At 43.7% G+C, this 15,177-nt stretch overlaps 1 protein-coding gene and 1 long non-coding RNA gene across 8 annotated transcripts in view; one reads left to right on the plus strand and one right to left on the minus strand.

Annotated features, from left to right (window-relative positions):
* The first annotated feature begins 4 nt into the window (after window positions 1–4).
* UROS (uroporphyrinogen III synthase) overlaps window positions 5–15,177 on the plus strand; it is a 64,988-nt gene continuing 49,815 nt past the window's right edge. For 3 of the 7 annotated variants that reach the window (XR_008320336.1, XM_053312870.1, XM_053312876.1), the window contains exons 1-3: window positions 227–365; window positions 11,598–11,674; window positions 14,158–14,241. Coding sequence is in view for 6 of the 7 variants with exons in the window: in XM_053312870.1 (XP_053168845.1) it covers window positions 11,612–11,674; window positions 14,158–14,241 (147 nt within the window). In the remaining variant the exon portion in view is untranslated. Of the gene's footprint in view, window positions 149–226; window positions 366–2,797; window positions 2,890–11,597; window positions 11,675–12,562; window positions 12,639–14,157; window positions 14,242–15,177 lie in introns of those variants that run through there. The other 4 variants (XM_053312874.1, XM_053312871.1, XM_053312875.1 and 1 more) reach the window with 4 other exon arrangements.
* On the minus strand, window positions 3,957–11,119 carry LOC128352349 (uncharacterized). Its single transcript, XR_008320346.1, has 6 exons — window positions 11,058–11,119; window positions 10,765–10,933; window positions 9,476–9,589; window positions 8,556–8,663; window positions 7,935–8,069; window positions 3,957–4,036 (listed from the first exon to the last, which is right to left on the minus strand). It is a non-coding gene; the product is annotated as an uncharacterized LOC128352349 (long non-coding RNA).

Consider the following 15,177-nt stretch of genomic DNA (forward strand, 5'->3'; position numbering starts at 1 on the left):
TGCCGCTTCCCCGCTGCTTTGCGCATGCGCCCAGGATCCGGAAAGGGAGGCCGCGGCCACTCACCCACGGCAGTGGGGAAGGAGAAGGCCAGGGTTGCTACTCGCAGCTGTGCTCTCCCCCCCACCCCTGAGCTGGCTCCCCACGCAGGTGAGCGGGATCATGGATGCCAGTTCCTAGTCTCGCCTGCCTCTGTCTGCGCGGGGCGGAAAGGAAAGGAACGGGATAACATGCTTGTCTTCACGTAAACGATGAGGCAGGTTGTGAGGTTCTAACGGCGGAGTTTGGAAACCAGCTGAGTGGACGCTTCTTTTGAAAGCCAGGGCTGAGCGTTGGAAAACGTGAAGCAGTAATAGCTTTTGGACAGGTACAGAGTGCCTTTCCCCTTCGTTAATAGTCACGCCCCCACAAGGACATATGAGATTAGGGAGCAGGACTGCCAGGCGAGTAGTGGGCTGGGTCAGGTAGGATGGTGTACCGCACTATGGTGCACGTAGGTTGTGCATGTTTTCCCCTCTGCACATGTCTTCATACACGACCCTGCTCTGCATCTATACATACATACATGCTACAGGAGACAGAGAACAATCAGGATTCCCTGCTTTCTGCACACATAGTGGAACAAATGCACGTGTGCACATTAAGCACAATTAAGTTGAAATCTTAATTGAATTTTATATATGGTGTACATTTTTCATCTGCAGTTGTCGATATGGGTGCAGGATAAATTGTTTACATTGGTAACGTGAGAAGATTGCATGTGTATATCTGTTGCATATACATGTGTGAAGTAGTTCTCAGATATTTTGGCTCTTAAACAGAATTGACCTGATCTAAAAGAGTACCATTCTGTTGTTTTTAAATTTAAACTGGACTCTTTTTCAATGTGGTTATTATACTGACAGTTGTATATGAGAGGCAATATAGAAATACAGGGGTGTCCCCCCGTGATTGCATCATCATTATTTTCTCCAGATATTGTATCATGCATTACTGCCCTATCACAATGCCCCATCACAAAGAGAAGAAAATGTTCTTGCAACTTTAAACCCACGTTGTTGGTGTGTGTTTTGTTTTGTTTTGTTTTTTAAATTGTCTTGCAAATGCTTTTTAGACTAGGAGAGGAAAAATAAACTATTACTTTTTAATGTTTTCAGTGTGTTGTTTACTCTTGTCAGCATCATGCCTTCCTCCTCAAAGTGAAAGCAAAGCTAGATGTGAATGCAGTTCCATGCTGTTCATCGTTTTATTTATTTATTGTTTTTTAAAAACACCCAAACCTCAGTGATGCTTACAACAGACCTGTATTGTAGTCCAGTATTATTTAATTTATATACCACCTGACTCTAAAGGGATCCTCAACGTTGGGCCCCCAGATGTTATTGGACATCAACTCCCATAATCCCCAACCAAAGGCCACTGGGGCTTGGGATTATGGGAGTTGAAGTCCACTAACATCTGGGGGCCCAACGTTGAGGATCCCTGGGTGGTTTACAAAAACCATTATGTTTTTTTATTATTATGCCCATATTCTGAAGGGAGGAGTGACACTGAGAGATTATGGTCAGGTCAGCTAGTTTTAGTTAAGACTTGTATCCATTAGATATTGGCAGGGATCCACAAATGTAGGCTTAGCTCACTAGCCAGCAATTATTTGTGGTTGCCACCAATCCCCTCTCTTCCCTCAGATCCTTTTCTAATTTACAGGCAGAGGTCTTAGAAGCAGATTTTCTGTCATTTGCACTGGAATAAGGAGATGATAAGGAACAATGGTAGCCCTCTTCTATTACTCAGAAAGAATTCCTGCTGTTTTTTACTTTCTCAGAAATGGCAGTGGAAATGAGACCTCTTTGGAATTGTGCATTTGTTGTATGTGTTAGCGTTCCAAAACTAGTTGTTAAAATTGAAAATTCTAAAGCACTGCTCTTAGCACCACAGTAACCTCTTCTGGCCACTAGAGGCATGATGAGATGTTAATAGGTCTGTCTTGGTCAGTTGGAGTCAGTTAGAACTGTTTAGCTGTTGAAGGCTAGTGCCTGCTTGGGTATGTTCTATGTCTCTCTCAGTATGTGATGTATTTGTTTCTTAATAAATCTTTATTTGTTTTGTGAACTCAACCTATTGTCTCCGGATAATCTCTTGGGCTAAACGTCTTTACCACCACAGCATACTCGACTGTGTGAGGATTTTAATGTTTCTCCTCAACAGTTTCCCTTTTGTGCACAGCTTCCCTTTATTGGCCCTGTTTTCACCTTTTATTTCCTTTGTGTTACTTATGCATGCCTGTCATTGATTGCTTTATCAATGCATGACATTTGCATGATATGCATGACATTTTTGCAGTGTTGCTGGACTTGTGTACATTTGGCCCAGTGCTGCCCATGTATTGTTCCATTCCTGATTTTTAGGAGACCTTTTCTAAAGCAGTGGAGAAATCCCATTTTAGATGCTTAGGGGACCTTTCCTCATGTGTGAAGGTGGGGCCACTTCTTGGAGTGCCAGTATGGATGTGTGTCAAGGGGATGTCTGTAGAATTCCTGTCTCCAGGAGATGTTTGGATAATACTGAAGAAATGTTATGGTGGCTTTGGGGCTTTGCTGGAATGAAGGCCCAATGTGTTTGTGCAGTGTCTCTGATGAGTATGTACATTGATGCCAATCTTGGCCAAATCTTGTGTTGACTCTCATGTTTTTGGCAATGTGCAGTCCTTGTCCTGCTGTGGATAGGATACTGACTAATATCATCACTTTTGTGCCCTTCCCATCTCATCTCATTTACATGTGCACCCGCCACTTCCAGGTTTATGCTGACCGAGGTGGCAAGAGTATATACAGCCGCCCTGCACCGGCAGTTTTTGAAGCAGCGTTGAAGGGGGGAATGCGGTAGGGGAGGTAAGGGCACCTTACCTGCACGTTAAAGCAACCGTCCCCCCTGCATTTGAACCGTTTTGAGCACGGGGTTTCCAAACTGGTTTGCCACTCTAGGAATAGAATGCCAAACCGGTTTGTGCACATCCCTAGTATTTACACTGACTGGCAATGGATATCCAAGGTTTCAGGCAGTGGTTTTTCCCAGACCTCTCTTTCGATGCCAGGGATTGAACCCGGGACTTTGTGCATGCAAAGCAGTGTTTGATTGCTGAGGTACAGCCCCTCTCCAACTTAATTCTATGCAGACCACTACAAGATTTTGCTTTGTCTGGACACTTCCACATGTAAGTCTATAGTCTGGCTTCTATAGCTTGGGCAGGTGCCAAATCAGCATCACCCAGGTCATTAATCCAGGCCTTGACAAATTTGGCTTTAGAAGCCAGACTAATCTCTGCTCCATAGAGGGGCGGGGAAGTTCATTGCTCGCTCCAAGCAAGTCCTCTGTGCCATGAAAGTGCATTCTCCCCCACCCACTTGCCCGCTTTGCTTGAGCATTCCTCCTCCTGGTTGTGTCCATCTGTTGCCTGATGTAGGTGGGTGCTATGCTTAAATTTCCAGGTACCATGTAGCAACTTGGCACCTGTGGATTGTCCAGCCCAGGGGTGTAGCTATAATTGAGTGGATGGGTTCAAAGAACCTGGGGCCCCCAGTTCCACCCCTCCCTATTTTCTTCATTATCTTCCTCACTCCGAGGGATTGCTGGGGAGAGGGAAGAACACGGGCCCCCTCTCCCCTATGCCTCTGGTCAAGCCCTGCATTAATCAGCACCCTGTCCTTATGTTTGACAGCAGGATTGGGCTGAAAATGCTGCTAGCTGAAAAGCTTCATTTGGGTTTACAAAAGTAAGACTACATGTGCCTCAGCATCCTTACTAGGAAGTAAGCCTCAAAGTCAGCGAACACATGCAATGGAATGAGCTGCAAATTTAACTTTCTGTAAAGAACAATTAAGTGGGCTTCAAATTCATTTATAGTTCTTTCCAAGAAACTGCCTTTCTCCTACTCAGAAGGTTATCACTTGAGGCATATGGTGAATCCGTCCTTGTTTTTGAAGTGTCAGCAATACATCTGAGCAATGTGAGAAGGATTTCTGTGGTCTTTGAGATCTTCTGTTTGGCAGAAATGTTTCACAGATTTTATCATTATTATTTATGTCATTGCTGTAACAGCTCAAAATTATTATTCATTAACAAGTGCTTGGGAATTTCATGTGTGTTAAAATACCAAGCGCAACATTTTAGATTGTTTGGAAAAAAGATACCACTGAAATGAAAAAGAAAAAGGTTTCAGCTATTGATAGTGCACCCTTGTAGCCTTAGGTACATAAACACAGCAAATGACAGCTGTTTTTAGTCATTTCAGCTGAGGAATGGCCCATTGAGCATGCATGCTTTGGCATTGTCTTCTTCCTGGGTGTCTGTATCCATACATATCTGTTCAGGGGTGGCATTGTGCCTAGAGTTACAGAAACATATCAGCTGTTTTAATGCACAGTTGCTAAGAAAAATGACTTGGGGTGGTTTGGAGTCCAAACTGTAATAATGCACGGACTGCCTCAACTGTAGGATAGATTTGCCATGTGAAGGCATCACAACATTTTATGCGTTCTGTCATTTTATAGTTGCTCACATATGTTTATACAGTATTGTCTTTTAGTTAAACCTTTTAGTATGTAGAAGGCAAAAACAATGCATGAAGTATGAAACAATAGAAGATTGAAATCAAAGGTTTATCATGTCAGTTTGACCCAGTATTACCTGCATGTGGAAAGGCCACATGTTGGGGGAAATACTGGTTTAACTCTTTCTCTGGTATGTATACGTTTTCTTTGTGTAGGGAGCTTTTTACATGGGAGCACTTTCACGCAAGTGGCTTCCCATGCACATTCTGAATAGAGTTTGGATTTATGTTCAGGTAATACACACAAATAGTCCCAGAAAAAATACCCAGGTATGCTGTTCATAGTATGTCAGAATTCACTAGAGCTTCTGTTGATCTGCATCCTCCTATGGCACTGTGAAGAGCAATATCTGTTAGAGAGGATCCTGACTGTACTTGGATATTACAAGATCTCTTTAGGAGTTCATGGTCACTCACAACTGGGTCTTCTGCGCCTGTGCAGAAAGCCACGGAAGAATCTTTAGCTCTGTTTAAGCACATGCTGGCCCTTTAAGGCATGGTGATATTGGAGCCTTAAAGGGGGTCTATATGCAGGGTTTCTCAACGTGTGGGTCCCCAGATGTTATTAGACTTCAGCTCCCATAATTCCCAGCCCCAGTGGCCTTTGGTTGGGAATTATGGGAGTTGGAGTCCAATTACATCTGGGACCCACACCTTGAGAACCCCTGGTCTATAGTACCAGCAGTAGAGTGCCTCCCTCTTCAGTTCCTTCTTATCCGCTGCTCGCACTGCCTCGGGAGGAGTCTATTCTTGTTCCCTTGGTTTACTGTAAGAGTTAGAGGCTATTTTTGACTGATTTTCTGGGTTTTTTTGGTTTTGTTTTTTACTTTGGACTGTTTTTTTCTGACTACTCTCTGATTGCTACTCTGGACTGTTTCTGACTCTGATTTTCAGTTTTGACCTCGGACTGTTTTCTGACTACTCTTTGCTTACTGCTCTGGATTGTCTATTGGACTCTGATTTTTGGTCTGACCTTGGATTGTTTTTGGAATTGCTGCTTTGTCGGGCTCTAATAGTTTCAAGTGCTGTTCAACTTGTAAAGGTAGTATGCCTTCTTCTGATGGACATGCTGACTGTTTGATCTGCTTGGGAGACTCACATAACACTAGCCTGTGTAAGGTGTGTCTTTCCTTTCAAAAGAAAACACAATTGAGTCATGAACTTTGTTTAAAAGCTACCCTATACGAGACCATACTTTGTCTGGGACTGAGCCTGCCTTCGCCCCCTCATGTCACGGCACCCTCGGCGTCGATGTCGGCGCTGACAACTTTGACCTCTCCTCCGGCATCGATGGACTCTTTGCTTCTGGTTCTACCTTCAGAGGTTTTACACTCTCACAAGCAGTGTTCCCGGGGATTCCCAGATGTTGTTGACTACAACTCTCAGCATCTCCATCTGCGATAGCTTTTGCTTGGATTATGGGAGTTGTAGTCAACAACATCTGGGAATCCCTATTAGAGGGAAAAGTGCTCACACAAAGCCTTGATGTGGATGAGGCAGGTTCTCCTTTGCCAATTCTCAAGAACTGGAGGTCTGTCCTCTTTGACTCCACAGTGTCCTTCTGCGCTACCCTATAGGGACTGCTACCACTTCTCAGTTTCATGGGCCCATTGTGATCTTTTGGATTATGGAAGCTCCTCAGGGGCGTTTGACTCACCTCATCTAAGGCACGGGGAACATGCACAATCACGTGCACTTTATGGTTCCCTGGCCCTTCCTTATGATTTCAACGAATATAGACTGTGGAAGACAACGCGCCTTAGGCAACCTGTCCCGAATTTGGAGCAAGTTCTTTTTGCAGACCCATTTAAGGTGCCTGCTGTTGCTGCAGTACCTTCAGGACATGCCACACTGTTGCCTAGAGCACCGCCACCAACTCTGGTGCAGCCTGCCATGTCAGGCCCTGATTTTCCACAAGGACCTCAACAACCTGCATCTCCTGTCCCACCAAGACTTCTGGGGCCTGTATGCCCACCTGTGCCCCCAAGGTCACAGTCTACGCCGTCTACCTGTGGCCCCAAGGTCACCGACTCCCAGACACTGTGGGTCCTCATCCCCTGGATCCAGAATTGGATGGGGAATCTTCATATGCCTCTGACCCAGAGTTGGATGCCTCAGAGTTTCCAGTAGGAACTTCACCTGACGATAATGTAGGCAACAGGCTATCAGACTCCCCTTCAGAGGAAACCAAGTCCTACCATGCTTAGATATAGGAGATAGCTAGGGCCTTGACATCCCTCCACCAGAAGATACAGTGACAGACCCGGTGTATAGTTACCTCTCAAGTTCCTCTGTTGCATACCCTACAGCACTCCTGATCTTGACGTCATTGGTGACTGCTGCTAAAACCACCTGGTTGGCTCCTGTGACAGCTGCACAGCCGTGCAAGAAACTTGAGAACTTGTATCGTATTCAAGAGGCTTCTTGCCCTTTCCTTTTTAAAAATCCTGCTCCAAACTCCCTGGTGGTTGATTGTGCACTTCATTCCAGATCTTCACAAAAGCACTCCTTGTCACCAGTGGACAAGGAGGGGAGAAAACTGGACTCTATAGCCCGGAGGTTCTATTCGTCAGGCTGCTTATCCCTCAAAGTGGCTAATTACATGACCTGTATGGCCAAGTATCAATAGTCCCTGTGGGACAATATGAAGGCAGAGGAAGCCACCCTGCCTGAGCCCTTTAAGGGCAGGCTTTTGTCTACACTCTCGAAGTCGGCAGACTTAGCTTGACAACAACTGAGTACCACAAAGCACCACTCAGAAACTGAGTCGAAGGTGCTGGCGGGGTCCATAGCACTATGACATCATGCCTGGCTTTGTTCGACACCTTTAGAGTCCGGCATGAAAGAGAAGATCGAAAACCTTCCCTTTGATAGGGAAGGCTTATTCTCTAAGGACACGGATGAGACCATGTTGTGCCTTAAAAAGTCTTGGTTTATGGCCAAGACCTTTGCTCAGTCCCAGCCGTTGTCCACGTACCACCAAAGGTATCTGCCTCCATTTAGGCAATGGTACATCTTTGCCCCTCGCAGGGTAGAGGTTCTTACTGAGAGGGATCTTGACAATACTCCAGGCACTCTTTCCACCAGCTCCAAAACGGTCAACAAAAATCAAAGGCCCAAGATCAACCTAAACAGTCCTTTTGAGATCTCTGACCTGGAAGTGTCTTTACTCCTCCCTTCAGGTGACATCCACCTTGCCCCCTACTTCCCTTCCTGATGTCATATTACAGACACCTGGGTGTTATGCATAGTACGTGATGGCTGTGCCATTGAATTTGACTTCGTCCCTGCCCACGAGGGCATAAAATACACCCACTCAAGTCTTACCCTTGAAGAAGAGGTGGTTTTGCTTCTCCAAAAGGACTCTATAGAACTGGTGTCACCTACTTCCATGCACGCTGGGTTCTATCCAAGATACTTCCAGGTTCTCAAACATGATGGTGGCCTTCACCCCAGCCTGGACTTGAGAGAGATGAACAAATTTGTTTGAACTGCAAAGTTTTGTATGATCTCTCTTCAGTGAATTTTGCCTCTTTTGTGGGACAAAGAGTAGCTTGCGTCTTTAGACCTCAAGGACGCTTATTTCCATATAACTATTTGTCTGCAGCCCCACAAGTTCCTACATTTCTGTTTGGTCACTCAAGCTTACCAGTATAAAGTACTCCCCTTTGGACTCTGTACCACCCCTAGAGTCTTCACAAAGTGTATGGTGGCTGTCATCGCATACTTGTGTGTTCAAGGTGTACCAGTCTTCTCCTATTTAGATGACTGGCTTTTTACAGCAAGGGACAAGTCTACTCTGCAGTTCCACTTACAACTTATTCTCTCTGTTCTGGCCGATCTAAGACTGACTGTCAACCTGGAAAAAAAAGTCGATTCTGACTCCTCAAAGGACTCTACAGTACATTGGGGCGGTGCTGGATACAAGCGAGAAACATGTGTCCTTACCTGCAGAATGCATACAGGCCATCTCTTCCATAGTAGTCACCTTCCAGTCTGCCCCCAGACAATGAGTTTGTTCCATTCAGCTCTTGTTAGGCCTGATGGCTTCTTGCACTATGACAGTGGAGAATGCATGCCTCAGAATGAGAAGACTGCAACTCTGGCTGCTGTCTGTCTTCCAGTCAGCTCTAGACTGCCAAAACCGTCGTTAGTGGTGCTGGATTTTACATGATATTTTATGGTGTTCCTGACCAGATTCCCTAACACAAAGAATCCCTTTTCAGTTGTTGAACTCCACAGTGTCAGTCACCACGGATACCTCCATGAAGAGCTGGGGTGTTCACTGTTGGACTCTGAATTCTCACCGTTTGTGGAACCCCCAACAAAAGGAACTCCACATTAATTTCCTGGAGCTCCTGGCTGTGTTTCTGGCCTTTAAGGTGTTTCTACCTGTTCTCCAAGGCCAAGCAGTTCGAGTTTATATTGATAATACTACGGCTATTGCCTACTTGAATCACCAAGGGGGTATGGTGTCTAGGTCCTTAAACAACCTTGCTCTTCAACTCTGGAACTGGTACGTACGTTATAAGATCACACCTATGGTCGTTCATATTAAGGGGGATGATGATATCCTGGCTGACGCACTTAGCCTGAACATCTCCTTCTCTTTAGACTTGTTTGTCACAATGGGTAATGCTAAGTGTCTGCTGTTCTGCTCTAGGATGGGCCTTGGCAAGGGATCGTTGGGAGATGCCTTCCAACTATGTTGGCAAGGCAGACTTTATTACCTTTCCCTTCCTTTCCTGTTGTTGTCTAGGATAACAGAGAAGATCCTCCAGGAACACACTCAGTGCATTCTGGTGTGTCCCTGGTGGCCCAGACAACCGTGGTTCCCTACTCTTATTTGACTGTTAAAAAGATCCTACCTTCACCTCCCACCTCATTGGGATCTCCTTAAGAGATCAAGAACGACAAATCTTCCACCACACGCTGAGGTACTTATCACAGATGGCGTGGAGGCTGAACTTCTAGACAGTATCCTGTTGAACGAATGAAAGGCCTCTATGAGAAGGCTCTACAAATGCAAATAGAAGCATTTCACATCCTTCACTTAAAGTGTTTTAACCCTTTCCAAGCCTCGATTCGACAGATACTCCTCTACCTTGCTCACCTCAAAGGCCTGGAACTTTCCAACACCTCCATCAAGGTGTACCTGGCTGCCATTTCAGCACACCACCGAGGCTGGGATGGTAAATCTGTCTTGGTCCATCCTGACTACAAACAATTCCTCAAAGGGATTAACAACCTGTACCCTCCTGTGACGGTGCCTATTGAGCCTTGGAGCCTCTCCCTTGTTCTTTCCACACTTACAGAGGCTCCCTTTGAACCATTGCTGTCTGCCTCCATGAGAATGCTATGCCTGAAAACGGCCTTCCTTGTTGCCATCACTTCAGCAAGGCAAGTCAGCAAACTCACTGCCCTAAGGGCGGACTCCCCTTACACTAAGTTCTATCTGGACAAGGTCATCCTCCGCCCGGATCCTAACTTCTGTCCGAAAATTGTATCGGATTTTCATATTAACCAGGACATTGAATTGCCTACCTTTTTCTGTGACCTTTCTACGCCCCTTGAACGTTCTGTGCATGCTTTAGATGCCAGAAGGTATCTGCTTTATTTTTTGAACTGCACTAAGAAATTCAAGTGGTTGAACAAACTGTTTGTCTCCTATATGGGGACAAGTAAAGGCCTTGCCAGCTCAAGACAAAGATTGTCCAATTGGCTGGTTCAGTTGATATTCTTTTGCTACAAGAAGCAAGGTGCTCAGCTGCCCTCCAAGATCGGGGCGCATTCCATTAGGTCCATGGCAACCTCAGCTTCCCACATGTTGGGCAATAGCATGAAGGACATTTGCAGGGCTGCTACCTGGTCCTTGGACCTGCCCTTTGTCCATCACTATGCCGTGGACTTGCAATTTGCTTCAGAGGCTAATTTTGGTTGGGCAGTTTTAAAGAAAGTACTGTAGCCGCTAGCACCCACCTCCTCTTTTACAAGGGAGCTAGCCATTCACCCAGTTGTGAGTGACCATGAACCCCTACAGAGATAAAACAGGTTGCTTACTTGTAACTTATGATCTTTGTGGGGTTCCATGGTCACTCACTACACCCGGCCGGCCATCCCTCTGCTAGGTTCTTTTTGCTTTATATTATTCACTTACCTGTACTGCTGTGATGTTGGTTGTCTTTTCTCTTCTGGAAGATGAAAGTCTCTTTGCAGTGACCATTTCAGGAACCGAAGAGGGAGGCGCTCTGCTGCTGGTACTATAGACACCCTTTAAGACTCCGATATCACTATGCCTGAAAGGGCCAGCATGCACCTAAATGGAGCTAAAGAGTCTTCCATGGCTTTCTGCGCATGTGCAGAAGACCCAGTTGTGAGTGACCATGGACCCCCACAGAAATCATAAGTTATAGGTAAGCAACCTGTTTATCTGCACAAAAGAGAGTGTACCTTGATGGGCCTTAAGCCGATTTCCCAATTCCACAATGCATTTCTCCTGAAGGTTGTAGCTTTGTCTCTTTTCTGAAAGACAACAACATAGCTTGGGGAGGTTTGTCTTGGCAGATTTTTTTTAAACAGCAGCTGTTTTGGAATGCATTAAATTGTTGTTTATAATACTTCTGTACCTTTGGCAAAGTTTTAAGGAGGGGATGTTTTTTATTTTTTAGTACACATCTGTATGTTGTAGTGGACCCTCCCCCACCCCTTTTTTGGAAGTAAAACGAATTCATTCTCTGTCTTTTTTTTCCTTTTTTTGAGCCATATCATTTAAAACCAACATGCATTTTGTTTGCCTTATCAGAGCAGATGTTTGCCTCCAGAGAATGCACATTAACTGCTTACTCATTGTGCGACCAACAGCATTTCAGTGCAGTTGTTAATTATCCTGTTTCATGTGATGCTCAACTGGTACATCCTTTGTACAGAGAAGAGTCCTCTAGATCTAATTTAGATACATTTCTGTGTTGTGTTTCTGTATTCTCTTATCAGCTCTCTAGTAAACAATGAAAGTTCTGTTGCTGAAAGATCCTAAAGAAAGTGAACATGGACCAGATCCGTATATAAGAGTAAGTAACCTTAGCAAATATTTATACATTTGCATTTCAATTGTTTCCCTGTTTAAGACTAAAATCTAGTTCCACATTTTTGCTTAAAGGATCACTTGGGTCAAGGATCACTTGGTGACCCACAGAGTATAATTAGGAACAATTTCATTATCAGAAAGAGTACAGCTGATGCCAATTGGGCAATGTACAGACTGTATATGCCCTCTGCCACCTACCTTCCTGTAAAGGATGTTTGCAGTCTAAGCTAATTGTGGATTTCAGGGTAACATTCAATATACAGAAGATAATTAATATAATCTCCAAGTGTATTATATTCTCAAATGTTATGTATTCATCCCTCTCTGATCAGATGCTTAGTTGACCTATGTGGCTGGAAGTCTTAGCTGCTGGGAGAAAACTTGTCATGCTTTTCAGCCTGGCAGAAAAGTTTCCTGAAAATGAAAGCTCATGCATGGCATTGGTTATAGCTTTCACTACTGTGGTGAAGAGCCAATGTGGTGTAGTGGTTAGAGTGTTGGACTAGGACTGGGGAGACCTGAGTTCAAATCCCCATTCAGCCATGAAACTCACTGGGTGACTCTGGGCCAGTCACATATCTCTCAACCTAACCTACCTCATGGGGTTGTTGTGAGGATAAACATATAACTATGTGTATATGTGGTGATAACCTATAACCAGTGCAAGTCGAAACAAGTTTACTCAGATGTAAGTCTGAGTGAGATCAGTAAGGCTTATTCCCAAGTACGTTTGTTTAGGATTGCATCTTAACATAAGCTTTTGCTGCTTAGTGTAACGTTGAATGCATTATAGACAGGTGTTCACAAATTTAGGCTTGGCTCATTAGTCATCCATTATTGTGGTTGCCACCCGTCCCTTCTCTTCCCTCAGATCCTTTTCTGGAACTCAGGCAAAAGACTTAGGAGAGAAGTGGCTCTTCTGTCATTTGCAGTGGGATATGGAGAAGGTGAGGAACTTTCCTCTCCAACTGCCCCGAAAGGATTGCTACTGTTTCTTACTGTCTCAAAAATGGCGGTGGAAATGAACCATCTGGAGAGGAGAGCTGGTCTTGTGGTAGCAAGCATGACTTGTCCCCTTAGCTAAGTAGGGTCTACCCTGGTTGCATATGAATGGGAGGCTAGAAGTGTGAGCACTGTAAGATATTCCCCTCAGGGGATAGAGCTGCTCTGAGAAGAGCAGAAGGTTTCAAGTTCCCTCCCTGGCTTCTCCAAGATAGGTCTGAGAGAGATTCCTGCGTGCAACCTTGGAGAAGCCACTGCCAGTCTGTGAAGACAATACTGAGCTAGATAGAACAATAGTCTGACTTGGTATATGGCAGCTTCCTGTGTGAGAAGATCTGTGTGATGCTGGGTGTCCTGCTCATCAGAGGGAGGGGGCACTTGCCACTAGCAAGCTGGCAAATATATTTGTAAATGTCTATAGAATGTTTATTCTGGTTTAATGGTTTAAAACATTAAATAAATGGTTTATTCTGGTTTAATGGTTTAAACTGGTTTAATTAATTAATATTGTTTTAATGCTGTTTTAAAATATTGTTTTAAAAATTTTAAATTGTAATGTTTTAAACTTTCTGTTTTTGTTTTGTTGTAAACTGCCCAGAGACGTAGGTTTTGGGGAGTATAAAAATATGTTAAAATAAAATAAAATAAATAAAATAATGTAATGTAATTTAAAAGCTTTTAGCTATAAAGCAAGATATGGCTTTTAAAAATTAATAAATGGTATAAAGAAAACTTCTTATTTACTGTTTTAAAAAAGCACATATGTGAATACATTAAAACATGACTGCTAGAAATCACACAAAAAGTCTGATTTTTATATCTGTAAAGCTCAGTGCATGCATGTAGACTGTTTAGGGATGCAGGCTTTTCATGGTGGTATCCGTTTAGCAGTAAATCATAGTATCCATTTCCAGTGCATGAACTGTTTTTGTGCATACTGCAGCTTTTCTAGATTGGTATCCTATTAGGACGATTGCAGTAAAAATAATTTTATATTGTTATTAATAAAAGCATCTACACATAGACACAATCCATCCAGCAACCCTTAGCCTTCTAGCTGCTGGCACAGTCTAAAGGGGCTTTCCTTTGCTTCGGTAGTCCCTGGGCAACTGACAGTTGGAGCAGAGTGTGTTTTTCCGGCTGGTAGCGGGAAAGCAGATTCCTTGTGGCTACTCCTTCCCTGGAAGAGGAATGAGGCCACAATGTTTTTCCTGGGAGTCAGGGATTGTGACCCTCAACCCTGAAGAGAACCTTCGTACCTGCCACATCCATGAAAAAAATATGCAAATTATTTTAAAATAAAATAGGCATTTTAGCTTTGGTTCTCCAAATCATGATTTGTGTTGAAGCATGGTTTTTTGTTTTGTAAAATAAAGTTGTTATCTTAAAGAAGTGTGGAAAATAAATTTTAAAATGTAAACATCAGTGCTTGCCACTTACCACAAAACATCCTTTCATTCACAGGAACTGGGCTTACATGGTCTTGAAGCAACATTGATTCCAGTTTTAGCATTCGAATTTATTTCTCTTCAAACATTTCTTGAAAAAGTAAGTTTTACATTCTTTCTGGTAATACCTTTTTTTAAAAAAATTGTACATCAGATGTTTTACTCATTTATTCAATATATGATTGGGCACCTAGATTGCCATTCTGTAAAGCTTAATGGTTTGGAAGCGCTTAATGCTGTAGGGATGTCTGGTGCAGGTAGTGGTGGAGAGCTAACCCCTGGCACTGCAGTGGGTATCATGATTATGTTTAGTGGCAGAGGGGAAGGAAACTCATACTTCCTGGTGAGACTTCTGAAAGGAAGTGAGATCCCAACAAAATGGTCAACTTACCTAACAACACTGAGACATGTGGGCACATACCAGGGGCGTAGCTAGGGGAGAGGGGGCCCGTGTTCATCCCTCTCTCGGGCGGCCCCCCAGAGTGAGGGAGACAATGAAGAAAACAGGGAGGGATGGAACTGGAGGGCCCTCAGGAGCTGGGGGCCAGTGTTCTTTGAACCCTTCCGTTCAATTATAGCTACGCCCCTGGCACATACAACCAATGTATATATTCTAAATGTATTTAAAAACTATTTTAACGAGGGAAAGCTGACAAAAAATTGTATATACTCTTCTTTTTAAAAATGTTTGGTAACCTTAAATGATTGGTTTATGACCTGTCTTTAGAGGTCAGTGAAATGTTTCATTCACTGCATTTATATTCCAGTTCCATCTATAGCTACAAAAATGTGTGAGAACACCAATTCACCTGAGGCAACACTGCAACCGTTAGTACACATTTAGTGACTCTAAATTCCAAATTCCTGGATTTTGGACTGCTGTTCAGCAGCTGGTTTTTACTAACCAGCTCTAAGGTTATGTTAATAAATTGGTTAATTTTTTATTATTAAAAAGTAGCCTGCAATTAAGCATGGATCTATATAAGTAAACATAACAGGACTTCAGATTACTCTTATTGTATGCATTAAGACTTTG

This window comes from Hemicordylus capensis, chromosome 3 (assembly GCF_027244095.1).
Source record: "Hemicordylus capensis ecotype Gifberg chromosome 3, rHemCap1.1.pri, whole genome shotgun sequence".
In the NCBI taxonomy this organism is placed as follows: Eukaryota; Metazoa; Chordata; class Lepidosauria; order Squamata; family Cordylidae; genus Hemicordylus; species Hemicordylus capensis.